We start from the raw sequence: 18,799 nt of genomic DNA, 5'->3' as shown, positions 1-18,799 counted from the left end.
GAATGATGCTTCGTTGCCTAGTGCTTAAAAAAGAAATAATATCTTCAAACAGATTACCATTTAAGATTAATAAGTCGTGATAAATAAGTTAAAGAATTATTTATTCGTAGCATGAAGATCTGTTGGTTTAACTGTTAGTAAGACAAATGTTTAAATAAGTTACACAAATTTCTAAGTTTATCCTGAAGTTAATATAATTTTTTTTAAATAACAAAATACTATTGTTTGTAAAATTGAATAGTGTTTTAATCCATTTGTTAGCAAACCCCTAACACAGAATGTCTTGCCTGTATGATAAGAACAACTCACACAACATGAATTTTTAATTTAACGGCAAAGTAACTAAAAATAATCAGATCGTAAGACTTTTCTTAACAGTTGATTTCTAAAAACGCTACCTTTACATTACACTTATTAAATAATTGATAACTAATATAACGAATAGTGTAATGAACAAATTGGGCCCTCTTGCTTCAAAAGTAATTGTAAAATAATCTTAACAGGTGTAATAACAACCTTCATATTAACATGTCAAAAGCTACTTAAACTAAACAATGTGATAAATACTTGTAGTTAGAATTACTAAACACGAAAAACAAATATAAACCTTTATTTTGTTTTAACTTTAATGCTATTAAAGTTCGAGATTGAATGACCCAAGAACAACTCAGATCTATGCAAAGTATTATTTAAAAAAAAAGGAATGAATGTCCCTGAAGTGTGAATTGTTAACGTAGTTGTTGCGAGAAAGAGAGTACTTGGTTTGGTGTTGTTGAGATAACTTTATATTTAGAGGATATTGCACCAAATTCCGACGCCCGAGCAGAAATGAGATAATGAATTAAACAGTTACCCCCAGAACCAATGCAGGTGTCGGGATCGGCGACTACATAAGGGATGCTGGCGTCCACACCACCAATTCTCTGGGGAGTTCACCCAAGCTGAAATCTTCGCTACTTAAGGTTGAGCCCAATATACGAACAATAAGGGCACTAAAGGCCTTCTCTGACTGGCAAGCCGCCTTAAAAGCTTTGGAAGCGTACTGCATCAGATCGGAGATTGTCGACGAATATCACAGAGGACTGTAGGCTCCGACGATCCACCAAAGCTCAACGCTAACTTGGTGCCAAGGCACAAAGGTATAGAAGGTAATAAGGAGGCCGACATGCTAGACAAGGATGGTACCTTCAGGACACCCTCTTCGAAGTCTTCGCTTGCCTCTGTTCCAGTGTTTTTTTGAATGATTCAGGGTTGAAGTAAGCTGTTTTCCATGAGGGTTCAATGGGCCCACGTAAGCCTTTACTTACTTCCTTATAGAGATCCGATTCCAGATAAGATTATTTTAATTCAGTATAATTATGTTATCTCCATAAACAGTAAAGATTAGGCTAATTTTAAGAAGGCTACACTAGACTTTGAGCCACAATCTCTCAATTTAAAAGTTATTAGAAAAAACTCATCTTTTACTGCTTAATTCTTACTCCAAGTAAGAGGTATTACATTTATTCAGTTTTCTCACCGTAAGCTAGGAGTAGAGAGATGCTGCAGGCATTGGTGTCCATTGATATCAGATTTTAAGAGAGATCTTGCGAAAAGGTTTGTAGCAAAATATATTTACCCAATTCGTGTTGAATGTGCAACAGATGAATGATATACGAACGTGTTAGAGGCGTTCGTTTGGATGTGAAAATATTTGCATAAACATTAAAAAATGCATTTAGTAAAAAGTACCTGCTTTGCCCCTAGGCCACCACGTGACAGTTACACCGGATAGAAAGCCGGGAGGGCAAAAAAAACAACTTATTTTCTATGTGACAGAAATACAATGTAAATGCCAAGAGACAAAATGTGGATAAAAATGACCATGTGTCAAGGAAGTAGCGAACGGCTGATTATAGTTACGGTTACTTATTAGTCTTTGTAAAAGATAACTACTAAATAGTTATGATTTGCATATGATTTGGTATAACCAAGAGATACAGGCAATAGACTTTATAGTGGGGTTTCTCATTCATATATATGTAAGTAAATAATTTACTTATTTAGTGATTACAGACTTTGATATGCAATTTGATATTCCATTAAGTATATAAAGTTGTTTCCTACTGTTTATTCATATTTAGCACTAGCTTACAACTGATTCAGTATGTTTCAATTCTTTTTTATTACCATTTTATTTACATTAAGTGAAGCTAAAGGTAAGTCTCGGACGAATTTTATCAGTTGCACAAAAATAGCAGCACTTTAACATACTTGCTGTTTTCTCTACTTCTTTTTAACATTTCATAGTATTACTGGTTATTCACTTTGCTGTGCAGAGAATATTAGGAACTACAAGCGATGCAAATCCTCTGAAAAAAAAAAGAAACTTAAAAATCTGCAGGAACTGATGCTGCTTTATCTTTTGTGTTAAACATCCTTTGTATAGCTTACGTAGGTTTCAAAATAAGATTAGGTTTTAGAAAGAAATAAATTAAAAGATATTATTTCTGAAGAACCTTGAGTTTAGTCAGTTTATAAATATAAAATCTTTACGCCCATTTTTTTTATGTATTTATACATTTTTTATTTATAAACTGACTAAAATTCAAGATTCCTCAAAACTAATATCTTATCAAGAACTGTTACAATCTCAAAAATGCGGTAAAATTAATAGATTTACATATTATTATTTCAAGTGAAGAGAAAATTAGCTGAGCGATTTTCTCGAAAACTCGGAAAACTATTGTGACATTCTGATCTTTATTTTACTTTTCTTTGGGTAACATTCTTAAGGCAGCTTGAGTTGAAAGTGCTGGTGTGACTCCTTAAATTGGGCGACTAGTCACCATATTGTGAAGGACAGGCTAATTTATGTTAGACTTCTAAATTTTCAGTTGAATAATTTGATAATTTCCAAACATTTTTAATCGATTTTCTTGCAAAGTGATAGTTTCCAGCCGAATAAACTTCAACAAATACTTCTGTATCAACCATCAATTATTAAAACAGTTTAGTTATAATTTACATACAATGAATGTTTTTATTTCGCTAGATTAATTCTAGAAACGAAAAACCCAAATCATTCATTGAAATTCTCTTGATTAGAACAATTATCAGTGTCTTTTCTTTAACAGGTGCTAACTGGAGAAGATTACTCAGACAATCACAGAGTGAAAATGAAATTCCTCAAGATTCTTTAAACATTGAAGATATAAAATTCACTCTTTTTTCGAAGTAATAAACGTTACTTCTAAATAATTTTTTTTTATTTTTTATTTAAATGATAATTACGATTTTACTTTATTTTTTTGTATTTTCTTTTCTTCTCAAATTTTGTATAGAGAAGGACCCGATCATGATACTCCGTTTTCTTTTCAAAATTCATCAGAAGAATTGCAAAAAATATTTAACATTGAGCTGCCAACAAAGTTCATTGTTCATGGATGGCTCGGAAGTATGGAATCTATCATTGTGAGAAAAACTGGCACAAGTAAGTTTAGTTGTTATTTGGAAATTATTATAATTTAAACATGTGTAACAATCATGGAATCATCTTTTAATGATGTGTTTGGATCAACTATACACACACCAAAAAAAAAAGCATTTGAGTTAAATACTTCTTTGAGGAACGTTCAGCAATATTTCTAGCATTGATTTCAGTACTTTTCTTCCTTCTTATTTTGTACTAATGCAAATTAGCCATCACTGTTTCAGTTGTTCTCTTGAGATTAAAAATAAATTAATTTTATTTATGAAAGCTGATTTGCAGTTACAAATATGAAGGCAGTCGAGATGGGACAAGCAAAATTAGTGAAAAGCTCGTAAATGGTGAAAATAACATAAATGAAACAGGTTTTTGGGCTAATCTTTCAATTTAACATAATGCTTGAATTAGATGTTGTAAAATTTTATTTTTGTAATTCCTACCTTTTCAAGCGACTTATGTAATGAAATTGTCTCCTTCCTTAATATAAATCTCAACTTTTTCAAGTAGTGAAACATTTTTATCGGTTGACAGTAAATTCATTTTGATTGATTGTCAACTGATATTTTGCCAGCTCAGATCAGTTTTGGGAAAATTTGTCAACAATGATAAAGACCATTTCATATCTGTGTTTTAGCTGAAGTGAAACTTTCAAAACCAGTATCTTTGAGCAAATAGACTTTTCTCTGCTTACATATAATTAAGTAATTCTGAATTATTTTTAATAAACCGTACCAAATATGAAATCTAGTCTTTTGTTTGTTTTGTTTTTTTGAAACTCTTTCGATCTAGTCTTTCTTTTCTTATTACTACTAGAATTTAAATTCGGAACTCTGCACTTTGAGTGTGAAGGAATTGTTGCATGTTTATTATAAGCTCAAAAACAAATTCTGCAGATAACACTGCATTGCACAGTGATGGCCTTGACTATTTGCTCCTAAAAAACCTTTACAGATAACAGAGAAACTTAATTACAGAGAATAAAGTTTAACTTTAGTTTAATTTAAGCTTTCAACTTTGTTAATTAAAACTTAATCTCGATTATTTAAAACACCAGATGTAAATTGCGTAAAAATGAGCAGAAATTTTGTAGTTGAAGGATATTTTGGTTTGCAACTCAACCTCTTCATATGTTAATAAAGATACATTCAACTAATTACTCATCTGTATATTTAGTATATTTAAAGCAAGGAGACTATAACATCATAGCTGTGGACTGGTCTGATCTGGCATCTTGGAAATTGTACCCATATTCAGCGTATAGTGTTGACGAAGTCGGTCTCGGAGTGGCGAACATGGTGGACAAATTAGTGAAATGCAATGCAATTAGTTTGGATAAGGTTCACTTAATTGGCCACAGTTTGGGTGCTCATGTTATGGGCATAGCTGGTTCTTTAGTCAAATCTGGACGAGTTCCACATATTACAGGTACATTGAAATAGAGATATTTTTTTTAATTATGATAATAAATTACTAGCATAATACTTTCAACAGATTACATTGTTAGCATGTTTTTTTGCATTGTTGAAGGTTTAGATCCAGCAAATCCTGGTTTCGAATACATATCGTACGAAAGCGATAGACTGGACTCATCTGATGCCGAATTTGTGGACGTAATTCACACAGCTGCAGGCGCAGCAGGTTACTACGGTCTTCTGGGGCATGCTGACTTTTATCCAAACGGTGGAACTCCCCCACAACCAGGATGTGCTGATTTAAGAAATCCAACTAAAATATGTGAGTAAAAACTGGGAAAAAATAGAACTATCATACCTTAAAAGTGATTGCAAGAAATAAGTAAATTCTTTTTTCTACAGTTGGATGTAGTCATGGGAGAAGTTACGAATACTATGCAGAAAGTGTAATCAATCCAAAAGGGTTTAGATCTGTGAAATGTGATTCTTGGAGTGCCTTCAGTAATGGTTCATGTGCAAACCATACTGTGGCGTACATGGGAGCAAACGTATCAACTGAGTAAGTGTGAATCTTTGATAATTATTTCATTAATTTAGAATTAAAATATTAGTTGTTAAACGTAATTTCAATTTATAATTAAGTTGAGAATCAGCTTACTCAAATAATTGCACCGCTTGGCTATCATGACGCCTAGAGTGAAAGCAATTACATACCGAGTAGCGTCTGAAAAGTTTTGGATTGATGAATAGATGTTTGAAATTTGAGTATAAATTTTTAGTAGAGATATAACCTAACAAGGACGATTGTTGCTGAGTGTATGCTTAACTTATTTTTTGTAAAATATAATTGTTATTAATTTTGAACTCGCACCATTCTTTTGAATAATGTTTGAAAAGATTGAATATCGTGAGTTGAAATCGTATAGTTCCATTTAGTTGGAACATAAAAGTACAAACTGGGGAAAATTCTTAGCAGCAATAGAAAGAAACTCACCATATTTGTTTAAATATATTTGTTTACTTAAAATACAATAAAATAAATACTGACGATTGTTTACTGATCTCCGTAATTTACTGTTCTTCACATTCGTACGTACTTCTTCACCTTGACTACTGCTAAAGAGTAATTACAAAATTCAATGTGAGTTGTGTTGTTTATTTCGCCAAAACACAAACAGCAATGATTGAGATGAGGAAGTATTAAACGGAGATCTGTAGACAGTATTTATTTTATTGTATATTAAGTGGTATGAAATTAAGAAAGGGGAGTGAAAGAGGTCCTGCATTAATTTCATGCCTTGGAACTCTTGGACTCCGTTAGCTAACCGTCTGTTTACTGAGAGTTGTAATGACGTTACTCATAAACTAGGGACCAAATGATTACTTATCTATTGGTGATTCATAAGAAAGTCACTTTAAGTATGCTCTTTCAACTAAATTTCTTTGTAGAGGAAAGATTAAACTAAGAAGAAAACGTTTGTGTTGAAGGTTATAGTTTCTGAGGGCATTTCCTTCGTAAAAAAACAACTACTCGTGTGAATATTGAAGTTGGTTTTCATTATTACCTGGCAATAATATAGAATAAAAAAAAAATTCAGTTATTAGCAAAAGTGCTTGAAATTACCAGCTTATCTTTTTCTCTTTAAATGAATGTACTCTAGTTGAATATACTTTAAAGTAAACTAAACAATCAGAGAACTGGACCTTTCCAAATTGATGACAAGTTGCTGTAAATATGTAAGCTTTACTACTAAAAATGGGAACTATTCATAAAAGGTCCATTATAGGATAAGCAATGCTTGACTATATCGACGATTTCAACAAACAAGCAAACTTGTTCTCCAAAAAAATTTTGGATTTACATCACAACTTGAAAGATTGTTTCATAAGGTTTGTTTATTTAGAATATGACTTCAAATTTTAGCGATTCAGGTTGCACACCATGGATTGAAATGCATATAAAACGTTATTGAAGTTTTGAAACTGAACAGGAAAAAAAACTGTGGAAGCAAAAATATCATGTTTCCGAAATATATCTAAGAAACCCCAATCTCATTATGATGGAACTGATTTGAAAGCGTCCTACAGAGTGTTAAAATATCTACAACGAATTACCGTTGCCTAAGACGAATTCTAAAAAACACTTTAATTCATGTTATTTATTTGATTTCCTTTATTTGTGGAAAATTAAACTCAAATTTGAAACTAATGGATGAAAATCAGAAAAACACCTAGACTAACATCGTTGAAACGTTCCCTTTGAGTAGTATTATAGATAATTTATTGATAAATTTCTATTTAAAATTGTATGGCAGTCATACAATTTAAATAAAAAATTGTGAACGTACCCGAACTTGAGCCCGTTTTACGACACAAAATTATAAAGATAGATAGTGAACTGTGATTAAATCCAATTTTGCCTCTTTATTTACAATAATTTGACATTCTATTACATTTCTACATTTTCTATTACATTCTATTAATATTTTAGTACAAGAGGAACATTCTATCTGGAAACAAACGCAGAATCTCCTTTTGCAAAAGGGTAAAAGTTAACGTTCTGAAGACAATGCATTATACTGTAATAGTTTCGATCATTTTCAAATCAAAACTTATTTTAGTTAGTACTACTTCAATAAATATGTAATATGGGAAGAGAGGACTCATTGTAAAGTAGGCAGAAATTTTGTGATTCTTTTTTTTTTTAAATAAATTGATTTTTGTTAATAATACTTTTATTGTAAATCCCGATAGATTAAGAGTAAACTCATTTTCAAATTACTGCTATTCTTTGTCAGAATCTGTTATCTTTATGTTACACGTATTCATGCTTACAAACAATTAAATCTTTCTAAGAATGAATTAGCTGAGCAAACGAATAGATAGGCCCATGATAAAAAAGGATTTAAACAGGTTCAGAAATAATTAACGCTGTTAAGATAAACACCATTTATGAGCTGAGCTATTCCTGGGAACCCTCTGTCGCGATTGCATAACAGCATACTTGCTTAGTCATTTTTCGAGTATTAATATGAATATGATAACAATTAAAGGTTATCTAGCTTATTTTCATCCGTTGATGATTCATTACAGTTTTTCTCATGTTTATGTCTACTTATGTACTTTTGTTTAGTATTAGTTTGTTTCTTAATATAAGACCATCTTTATATTCTTTGAATGCTTTTGTGAAATGTTGTCAATAACCAATTCAAGTTGTTTTTGTCAGTAATTATCATTCTTTACTAATTAATACGGTTGTACAGGATCTCAAAATAGTTGGGCAGGCCTACTGACGCTTTCTAAAAAAACGTAAGAAAACATACTATGCGAAGTGACAATCTATACTTGAAATAAGCGTCTTCATTATAACACTTAGTGTTCAAGATGACCTATAAATAATCATATTATAAAACTAATATATTATCTAAAATAACAGCTGAGCAAGATAAGCAATTGATTATTAATCATATTACAATTTAGTATCGTTTTCAATTTACTCGGAAAGATGAGTATTTATTCAATAATCAGCATTTGAATAAGGAGAAATTGCAACAATAGATGTGCAATTCAAACGCTTTTCGGCTTGTCTTGTCTTTGTAGAAGTAACATTGCGATGGTGTTTTTTGACTTTTCGCAACATTTCATAAAGTTATGCTTTTCAAAAAAAATCTGCTGAGAAACTCCCTTACAACTGGAATAATTACAATTAAGTGCGTTTGTTTTTATCAAAAAATTATTAAGACAGTATGGAATTAGATTCCTATACTTTAAATCTTCACCTAAGTGATATCCGTACAATATTAAATATATCCACCAATTTCTTATCGAATATTATTTGTGAAGAAATTTTAAAGAGAAAAAAACATTGGTCAAGGAAGGCATACAAAGGTTTTCAATACAAATAACTGAACTTTCAAAAGTATTTTAATTCAAGGCAAATTTACTTTATTATTTTTACATTTCCATTTAAAATGTATGTGTATATTCATATAAAATTAGCGGTAAATGATCAAATCTAACTTTAAATATGCCTCTCATTGATTGTAGAAATTGATCATCGTTTAAATAATTTTTGTATTTTTGTTATTGTTTCATAGTCCTTTAAAAAATGGAATCTTGTAGGCAGAAACGGCTCGTGGTTATTGTAACGTAAATAAAAAGTGTATGTATAGATGGGTAATTTCAATAATGAAATCCCTCTTTTATTTGGATATTTATATTCCTCTTCTAAATGAGGAAATGCCCTCTAATACTTTGTAATTTAATTATAAAAAATTGATAGGTGACAGAAATCTTCACTCATGTTTTTATTAATATATTATTTGATTAGTAAACTTGCTTCAGTTGGAACATTTTCAATCTTATCGTACCTTATCGAATTTGATTTTTTTTTGTTTTGTTTTGTTAATGGAGTATGAACCACCCCAAATTTTTTTAGAATGATAGCCACAGATCAAGGAAACAAGTCTCACCAGGAAAATTCGAGAAAAAAAAAGGCAATCGGCAATCAGGTAGATCAGATAGGGCAAGTTCCCTACTTTTACCCCGAATTCCGAAGATGAAACCCTTCACTAAGAGTATGAAAGAGTTCTAAAGGAAGATACAGCCTTCTCCTTCACCTGGTAACCCAACTTAGGTTCTATAGACAGTTCTAGTATTAGCAAGGAGTACAAAGTTAAGGGTAACCACCGTATGATGGTAACACTTCCTTCTACAGTGCCGCTTTGAAATATTTCCTTTTAATTATGTAAATCAGCTCTCCAGAGATGTTCGAAGAAGAGGTGATAAGACCTTCAAGACCTAATTACAACTCAGGTTCTCTAGGAAGTTTGTGTGTGGAAAGGGCCGGATTTAGATGAAAAGAGGCCCTAGGCTTTTCCTCATATGAGGCCCTTTCACCTCCCATTTTTATATTTGTTTATTAATCATAAGCGTAGAATTTTCTCTTTATTTTCGGTTCGTGTTTTAGTGTTCACTGTTTCTAGAATAGTGTAATTTTAATTTTGCTAACAATTTGAATGTAGTGATCTTGATCTTGAGGCCCTAGGCTGAAGCCTACTTAGCCTATAGGAAAATCCGGCCCTGGTGTGGAGCTAATAATCAGTATATTCTATACACCAGTTCTATACACTTTCACCCAGGGTTCGAACTGAAGGTCTGCTCATTCTGATGTGGTAGATACCACAAGTTGAAGATGTGTAAGATTTTGGTACCTTGAACTTAAGTTTAATGATTCAGCTTCCAGTGTTTTTATCATTTATTATATTTTATGATCGATGATTTAGCATTTTGGTTCTTGAAAAATAAAAAGGTTTTGCGTTTTATAAGGTTCAAAGAGAGGGCTATCTGGTCTGACTAATAAACAGTCTTAAAAGCGTTTCCTGGTCGTGTACATTAAACAGATTCGGCCCAGTTATCTGTTCAATTAGTATTGATTCAATTAATTGAATATATGATCTTATTGTTTTTTTTTTTTAAATTCATTCAATTTCAACATTTTTTTAATTTTTTTTTTTGTTACTTAGTCTTCAAATTCAAGGGTTAAGCGATTACATAAAATTTTCATTTGATAAACACTTTTTATTTTCACAGCCATTTAATTTTTAACACATTTTAATTTTTTTAATGGTTTGACAGTGAGTTTAAAAAATAATGTGGAAAAGTTATAGATTCATTGGGTTTCTATTTTACTTTACACTTCTAATAAATTGTGGAGAGACATTTGAAGGTAAGAAGAAAATATTCTAATCAAAAATTTTAACAAACTAATTAAATTGTACCGGGCATGAACGTTTCAAATTGAAAATTAAAGAAAATTTCTTGGTTGTTAATTACATACAACATAGTTGTAGAAGTTTAAACATTTTGAATTTTGATGGTTATGCATCGATCCGATCAATACTGTATCCAGATTTACAAAAGTTAGAAGCCCCAATAATTTTTCTATTATTCACATTTTAATTTTTTTAAAATTCTCGCATCATTGAATTGATATAGGTAACTTTTTAAATGTCACTAAAATTTAAAGAAGAATTTTTTAATAGGAAATCTAATGCTCTTTCTAAAGATGCAAACAGATTTATTGTGGTCTCAGTAAATCTAAAATTATTAACATTTTTATACGATCAGGTAGTACGAATTTAAAAAAAAAAGTATGAAATATCGCCGGAATTAAGGCATTTTTTAAATTAATAAAATTTACCTTACTGTTTTTGTTGTATCAGAACTGTAAAATGATTCCCAGAGTGACCAAATGGGACTGAAACACATTGTAGACAATGAATTCACAATTAACCGTCTGGTCCAACTAAAATACTTGATCGGTTTAACACACTTCAGAGGTTTTTTCTTGATTTTCCATTTATTCCTATCTGGTGCATTTAAATCTTTCAATTACATTTTAATTTTTAGGACATAATTAAAATAAAAATATTAATTTTTACTTTTGGCAGAATCTATTTCATCAGAAGTACAAGTATTAAATTCTAAAAACAGAACGATTAACTTAAAAGAAATAAAATTCTTCTTGTTCACGAGGTAACTGTATCTCTAATTAAAAATATATATATATTTTAATTAAATTTCCAAAAAAGTACTTAAATTAGATTAAAAATTACAGAAAAAACCCTTTAATATATGAACAGATAAGAGAAGACAATAACTATTCATTAAGATCTACTTATTTCGATTTTAAAAAACCAACTAAAATTTTAGTTCATGGTTGGAGAAATTCCAATGGGTCTACTTATAACGTGCTCATTAAAAATGGTAAGTGGCTGTAACTTATTATTTGTTGTCCTTTTTCTTTTAATGCAATAAAATTGGCGACGTATAGTATTGAAGGAATTATTCTCGTTTTTAAATTGGTGCTTCTAAAAACATCAGAAAGAGTCACTCATCACAAAATGATCAAATGATTAAAATTGTTTTTGTTTTACAGAGCAAATCAGAAAAGCAACTGGAATATTTCCTTTTTTCTATGTTTTTTATTTATTAATTTTTTGTCATTAACGAGTCTACGTTATTAAGTTTTAAGTTATTTCTATTTCTTTCTGTACAAACATTTTGCCTATATTTCAATGCAACTACATAAAACTATATATGTATTTTTAATTAATATTAATCCAATATTATTTAATTTAACTTAGCAATCATATTAAAGTATTATTTACATACAATTAAAATAGGTGTTTAAAAATAAGCATTATTAGTTGTACACATTAATGAAGTTGAGGTAAGCAAGCCATGGTTGTTTTCTATGGTGTTTAGCTCTTAATAACAATGAGATTAGATCTAATTAACAGATACTATGAGAAGAACAAGAGTATATCGTATATCACTATGAAGGTGTCTGTCCAGTCCTGATGGAATATAGAATTAAGTGCTTGGGGGAAAAAATTGACTCTTTCTGCAGTTATATTTCTTTAAATGGTGGAGACTAGAAGTGTTTATTTTATTACCATATTACCGCTTATAAAAGGGCTTTTTTCATAGCTGAATATAACAGCTAAATAAATATTAGGTAATTGCAAATTAGGAGAAGTATGATTTTTATTTGAATATACCAGCAACTAACTCTAGGCTGACGGTAACTTACCAAGCCGAAAATGCTTTTTGTTTTTCTGTAACCTTTCATTTTGCCTATTCTTATTTCTTCAGTTATATAAATATACCAGCAACTAACTCTAGGCTGACGGTAACTTACCAAGCCGAAAATGCTTTTTGTTTTTCTGTAACCTTTCATTTTGCCTATTCTTATTTCTTCAGTTATATAAATATACCAGCAACTAACTCTAGGCTGACGGTAACTTACCAAGCCGAAAATGCTTTTTGTTTTTCTGTAACCTTTCATTTTGCCTATTCTTATTTCTTCAGTTATATAAATATACCAGCAACTAACTCTAGGCTGACGGTAACTTACCAAGCCGAAAATGCTTTTTGTTTTTCTGTAACCTTTCATTTTGCCTATTCTTATTTCTTCAGTTATATAAATATACCAGCAACTAACTCTAGGCTGACAGTAACTTACCAAGCCGAAAATGCTTTTTGTTTTTCTGTAACCTTTCATTTTGCCTATTCTTATTTCTTCAGTTATATAAATATACCAGCAACTAACTCTAAGCTGACAGTAACTTACCAAGCCGAAAATGCTTTTTGTTTTTCTGTAACCTTTTATTTAATATATAAATATAATACATTCTATACATATTTTTGTGCCCAATAAAGCTATACTATTCTATGATATTTTTATTCTGAGCTTAAATATTAATTTTACTTCTTACTAATCAACTCCCGGATTTTCTTAGATGTTAAGGAAAAGAGATACATATTATCAAAGGAACTAACTGATTTTTATAACCTTGATAAATAGGTATGTCATTCAATTGTCTCACCACGGGGTCATCACATTAATGTAATTTAAGCCTCTTTATTTAATTTGTTTCCCAAAAAAATTGTCAATTAAGGGGAGCTGAAAGGTACTTTCAACTTTTAATCCCCTTCCAGGGAATGTAGGATCTTGCTATTCTTCTGACATTTATCGCAGTTCATTCAGTAAAAAAAAAGTAAGTTTTTCGTTTAAATTGGGCCATTCGGGTGGTCTAATACAAGTGAGAATCGTAGATGAGTGATTGATTAATCAGATATGTTTTTGAAAAATATTTTGTTAATTTTTTTGAAGTTTTATGTTGCTTTAAATGTTAGAAAAGTTAGGGAAGGCCAGAGTTGTCCACATAATATCCTGTGATTATTGTTTTAAAAATGCTGAAAAAAGATTTTTGAACGGGAAAAGTTTAGCACTTAAAGAAAAACGAATTTTTAGGGCTTCTACTCCAAACAAACCAGAGTTGGAAATGTTACGAATAAATTTTTCAAAGCACAACTCTCTTTTACAGCTTATTTAACTCAGTACGATGTGAATGTAATAGTTGTTGATTGGAGTAAGTACTCCCATTTATCATATCCAAAAGCAAGAAAAAGGGTAATTGATGTGGCAAAAGTTATAGCTAAATTTGTAGACAAACTGTGTGTTAATTTAAAAATCAATCCCAATAAAATACATATTGTGGGACACAGTCTTGGAGCTCATGTGGCAGGAATAGCTGGTTTGAAAACTGCTAGAAAAATACAACGTATTACAGGTATTTGATTTTCTTACATACAATTGATACACTTTTAATTATCTTGAAAAATATAAAGTGTTATTAGCAAAAATCTGTATATCTTCAATTTACATTTTAGGGTTTCATTGATTTGCAGTAAGTTTTAGTAAGTTAAAACTGATTAAATTTATAGCAAAAGAAATGAATGTAAATATTTTCATAAAGAAGGAAATTTTACGGAACATTTTAGAAAAATAAATATTTTTTTAAAAGTAGGTCCTTTTACATTTTCATTTACATTTTACAAGTTACAGCAAAATGAAGAGCTCTGAAAATGAAAAAATAGAGATATTGTTGTACATGTTATACAGGTTAATCATTTTACCTGACAAAATGGGTAAACTTTAATTACACAGAAGTTTCAAATTTTTCCAAAACTTAATGTATTTTAAATAAATTCTTTGACTGTTTATCCGTTTCCTCTGCTACGGTTATAACACGTTCAAGAGCGTTAGACTCACTATGTGGCGATAGAGTGCATTCTGATGATATTCTTATGCCTTTGTGAATTTTTTTCGCCTAGGTTTGGATCCAGCAGGTCCTTATTTTAGCGAAAATGATGAAGAAGAAAGAATTAGCCCAAATTCTGCGAAGTTTGTAGATATAATTCACACAGATGGAGGAAGTGCTGGATTTTATTCCAGACTTGGACATGTAGATTTTTATCCAAACGGTGGCACAGCTATACAACCCGGATGTGGATGGGATATTTTAAGTATGTTTCCGTTCTGCTTATCTTTGGATTTTTTGTTTTAATATAAAACAATTGAAAGAATTTATGATGCCAAAAAAAAAAATTTTTCATAGCGGTTAGAAGCCATCGTAGAGCCTACTGGCTATTTGCTGAATCCATAACAACTCCAGAAGGATTTTTAGCTGAAGCCTGCGATAGCTGGAAACATTTTAAGCATAACGCTTGCGAATATGGAAATTACGCTGTAATGGGAGAACATGTGTCTCTAAAGTAGGTAGTTTAAAATTTTTTAAGAATACCTCTCTTTAAAAACTATTTCATTTCATTGTAACCGTATCATTTTGTTTGTTTCAGTGCAAGAGGCACTTATTATCTTCGCACCAACTATGAAACACCTTTTGCTTTAGAGGCTCTTAATGAAACTTAATAACATGAATTATTGCTGTAGTTTTGCAATCGTGTCATACTTTTGAATTTAATTTTCCGAATGAACGAGAAAATCTTTCACAAAACGACTGATTATAAATCAAATGATACTTTTTTAATTAATTTTCTTAGTTGTATTAACGTTTTGTAACTTCGGCTTTGCATTCTCTGTGATCTGCTTTAACTACCTTTCAGTTTCAGTAAGAGTACGTGCTTCGAATTGTTATTCTGAATACCATTTTGCATTCTCTATTTTTTGTTTTTTATTAATTTATTATTTAGTACTTATTAACTAAAATATAGTGAAATGTATTATATTATAAATGTATTATATTCTAAAGTAAATAAAATCATTAATTATATTATTTCCTTTACTCGCTTCCCCTTTACACAGTTAAGTTTGACTTACTACCCACAACGTAACACTTCTCATTTCCCGAAATGGAACCCAGTCTTTACTGTACGAAAATGGTTCCAATACTTTATTTACAATGTTAATAGTTATTTATCTATAGTAATTTTATTTTTCCGGCCCAAAAGTTTAATTTGTAGGTCTGGGTGACCTATGGGATTTTTAGTTAGGAACTTTCCTAAATTGCCAAGATCTTGGAGATTCTGATTTCTTGAATGAACGAGATAGTCAGTTGAAAAAGTAATACGCTTGTGCAATTACAAGTTTTCTAATGTTCTATGCTCTACTTGTCATATTATTCGACCCTCTTCTTAAAAATGTCAATTAGTTAACTAGAAGGGCCTAGATGGGAATGCACCAGTGGCGTATTTTGAGCCAGTTTGAGCCAATTTACAATTCAAACTTTTCACTTTTTTTATTTTTATGGTTTCAAAATATATAATATACTTTCCTTAAGGAATGTCACTTGTTAAACATGATTTAAAAACTGTATATTACCAGCGGTCTCAAATGCATTTATTAAGAATGGAAATGCAATAAACTTCAAAGGCATTATATAGTTTTATAACCACATAATTTTAGGCGAGTAATTTGCCCGATTTGTACACATGATTTATTTACAATTTCAAATTCTACAGATGATTAATCAATTCATTTTTTTTAAGAAAAGAGAATAAAGTAAATGTTCGGGTCTAATTATAGGAAAATTCCATTAAATACGAAAAAAAAAAATTCTCAAGTGTTGTCCAGTTGTTTAGATTTCACCCAAAAAAAAAGCAAGATCTCCCTGTTCTTGAGTTCACTTTGTCGCTGAACGTCTGCGTTTATTAAATTCAGATTAGATTAAATTGAAGTTTCTAAACGAAGATTGTGGTGGATATTTTCAATTTGTGACTTTGCACTTCCAAAAATACAAAGAATTTAAAGGCTTACTTAAAATTTGTGCAAAGCGCTTCTGAAAACAGCCTAGTTTAGTTTAAATAACTTTTTGTTGAGTACAAAATTAAAATTAACTTCAAAAGAGAAATTGACCGTCAAGTCCGATTTCATTATGCCTTTTATCAGAGTTGCTTTTATTAATTTATGCTTACATTTAGTGAGCTTTATCTAAGTCAGTGGAATACAAATCTCATTTCAGATTTTAATTATTCAAAGCTCGAACAAAACAAAACTTAATTTGCATTCCTTTTAATTAACATTGCTAGTGAAAGCAGAGTTAACATGTACCTTCTAATTCAATCCTAATATTTGACTTCAAATCTAGCAGCAAATATAAAAGTTGTTAATTCTAAAATACACAAATGATTTCTTGATTGATGAAAGTAGTTTTAGGAAGCTTAATAATGAAATAAATAAAATATAACTTGACGAGAAAATGAGTTGAGAAGAAAGTAATTCAAAATAAACAAAGGTATATCAATCCTCTTACGTTACAGTGCCACGGTCAGCTGTGAGGCTAAGAAATATGCGTTAATGTAGCGAAATGCAAATTGTGATGCCCTTTACACTAAATTAAATTCATGTTTACATGTTTAAAATTTTTCACAAACACAACTTGGGAGGAAGAAAGTGGAGATTAACAGACAACGGATCTAGCTGATCAACTAGCGCTCAATTTAAGATATAAATTATTATTGTAGCTAGAGTCATAAAAACGCAAGATATTCTAACTTCCAAAGTTGCTCATCTCTATCAAAGATATTTATATATTAAGTCACTTCGCAGGTTTCTTGAGAGCATTAACTTGATCCTAATTGGTTTGAGGAACAAGTTAAGGTGGATTTCTGGGCACCTCACAGTTAAGGGTGGCCTGTTCAATATGGGAGGTTCATTGACAGGAATATTGTCAACAATGTGTGGCTGAAAGGAAAAAAACACAATGGGACTGTAATAGGAGATTGAAAATATAGTTTAGGTGCCTCTTATTATTTAGAGAAGATAAAAATAAAAGAACCAACAGGTTTTGAGATAATCTGCGCATTTTAGAGGTTTGATTATATAAGAATTGTTTGGATGAATTAGTTGTTTTGGGCCTAGGCTCTTCGTCCCATGCCATGCTCATCTTGAATAACAACCTACAACTTTCTTTTGAAGCCTTTTTACAGGCAAAGTGACGATTATTTTGTAAAGTCCAAAATGTCGAGCATATTTCTTTTTCCTCTCCTAGTTCTCTGCAAAAAGGGATTTGCAAAATTGTAGAAGTTTGAGTGATCACCTGAAATACTGTTTTGAGATGCAGTCAATACAAAAAGTATACTACTAGTGTATATTTTAAATTAAAATAAAACCAGTGATACGGCAAGAGGTTTTCTATCAATTTTTTCAGTCGTTACTAGCATTGACTTGTTAAATTTTTGCTTAAGTTTTTTGAAGTATATGCAATATGTGTATTTGAAATCTCTTCAGTTATTACATCTTGCTGGGCAGGAGTTTTGTTGGATGTAGGACGAGACAAATAGGTGCCCTTTCACAGGTGATAGTTAATTTGTTAGTGTATTACAATGATTAGTTGTGATGTTAGTAATGAAGTGAAACACTAACTGCTTTGGCAGCGACAAAAAAATTAAATAAATAAATAATGTGACGATTTCCTTATTGCCTGTTATATGTTGTATGTGTATTTCTCATTGAGTGTGAGTTTTGAAATCTTATTATTTGTGAAATTGAAATAATTAAAAGTTCATCTCAACTGTTACAACGATACAAAAATGAAAGCCTTATTCAATTTAATAAAATTCTTTTCCAAGTTAGCATTAATCACCTTTTAAGTTACTGACGATTAGGGGAAGCTCGTGTATCGGATATATATAATAGAAATCAAATTAACATTCTATGAGCATACTCTACAATAGATCCGCACTAAAGACACGTAGCATGCTGCTGGTCGTAGAAAAAATACAACGAAGCCTAGTTTTATTATTCCTCTAGCACTAAAGCATTATTTTTGCAATGAAGACGTGTTTAATGTATTAGTCATCGAGTGGAATGTTTGTTTTCTAAATAAATAGATGGTCAAGTATGATATTCAGTAGCATAGTGGTGATTTTTCTCTGAATAAGCTAGCGCAGGATGTCTCTTTAGTTTAATATTAAGAAGTTTTAATGCCGTAAAGAACTCTGGCGCAGTCTAGATTTATCTGTAAAATCGGACTAATTTTTATGTTCAGGATTACATGTTGGTTGGTGTCTTAATGTGTAATAATTCTCTGTATTTTAATTAGTCAAA

The 18,799-nt window shown here is 30.6% G+C and overlaps 2 protein-coding genes across 4 annotated transcripts; both read left to right on the top strand.

The window, feature by feature from the left end:
* The first annotated feature begins 3,933 nt into the window (after window positions 1–3,933).
* Window positions 3,934–7,598, top strand: LOC141456705 (pancreatic lipase-related protein 3-like). 2 transcript variants are annotated; one of them, XM_074132914.1, is made up of 5 exons: window positions 3,934–4,170; window positions 4,643–4,894; window positions 4,997–5,203; window positions 5,284–5,440; window positions 7,373–7,597. In XM_074132914.1, the coding sequence occupies exons 2-5, from the start codon at window positions 4,762–4,764 to the stop codon at window positions 7,428–7,430; spliced, it is 555 nt and encodes a 184-aa protein (XP_073989015.1). In that variant the 5' UTR covers window positions 3,934–4,170; window positions 4,643–4,761; the 3' UTR covers window positions 7,431–7,597. The 2 variants fall into 2 exon arrangements, with proteins under 2 accessions (XP_073989015.1, XP_073989014.1); XM_074132913.1 differs by having other exon boundaries at window positions 4,142–4,894; window positions 7,373–7,598.
* A 367-nt stretch (window positions 7,599–7,965) lies between these two features.
* LOC141456704 (pancreatic triacylglycerol lipase-like) lies at window positions 7,966–15,524 on the top strand. Of its 2 annotated transcripts, XM_074132912.1 has the most exons (8): window positions 7,966–8,190; window positions 10,519–10,609; window positions 11,334–11,418; window positions 11,501–11,649; window positions 13,776–14,021; window positions 14,566–14,757; window positions 14,850–15,006; window positions 15,091–15,524. In XM_074132912.1, exons 2-8 carry the CDS (start codon window positions 10,534–10,536, stop codon window positions 15,161–15,163), a joined length of 978 nt encoding a protein of 325 aa, XP_073989013.1. In that variant the 5' UTR covers window positions 7,966–8,190; window positions 10,519–10,533; the 3' UTR covers window positions 15,164–15,524. The 2 variants fall into 2 exon arrangements, with proteins under 2 accessions (XP_073989013.1, XP_073989011.1); XM_074132910.1 differs by lacking the exon at window positions 7,966–8,190 and having other exon boundaries at window positions 8,610–10,609.
* Window positions 15,525–18,799: the final 3,275 nt, after the last annotated feature.

The sequence above is a fragment of the Rhodnius prolixus genome, unplaced genomic scaffold (assembly GCF_049639745.1).
Source record: "Rhodnius prolixus isolate KJV_2025 unplaced genomic scaffold, Rpr scaffold_10, whole genome shotgun sequence".
NCBI classification, from domain to species: Eukaryota; Metazoa; Arthropoda; class Insecta; order Hemiptera; family Reduviidae; genus Rhodnius; species Rhodnius prolixus.
Note: the sequence above shows the minus strand (reverse complement) of the source record. Positions and strands in the feature narration are given on the sequence as shown.

What these genes read in the sequence shown, in the direction of transcription:
- LOC141456704 (XM_074132912.1), top strand. Translation starts at nt 10,534, where the DNA reads ATGTGGAAAAGTTATAGATTCATTGGGTTTCTATTTTACTTTACACTT. An exon ending in TTGTGGAGAGACATTTGAAG is followed by an intron (nt 10,610 to 11,333) that starts GTAAGAAGAAAA and finishes TACTTTTGGCAG; the next exon opens with AATCTATTTCATCAGAAGTA. An exon ending in GGAGAACATGTGTCTCTAAA is followed by an intron (nt 15,007 to 15,090) that starts GTAGGTAGTTTA and finishes TGTTTGTTTCAG; the next exon opens with TGCAAGAGGCACTTATTATC.
- LOC141456705 (XM_074132913.1), top strand. Translation starts at nt 4,597, where the DNA reads ATGTTAATAAAGATACATTCAACTAATTACTCATCTGTATATTTAGTA. An exon ending in ACGAGTTCCACATATTACAG is followed by an intron (nt 4,895 to 4,996) that starts GTACATTGAAAT and finishes GCATTGTTGAAG; the next exon opens with GTTTAGATCCAGCAAATCCT. An exon ending in GGAGCAAACGTATCAACTGA is followed by an intron (nt 5,441 to 7,372) that starts GTAAGTGTGAAT and finishes TTAATATTTTAG; the next exon opens with TACAAGAGGAACATTCTATC.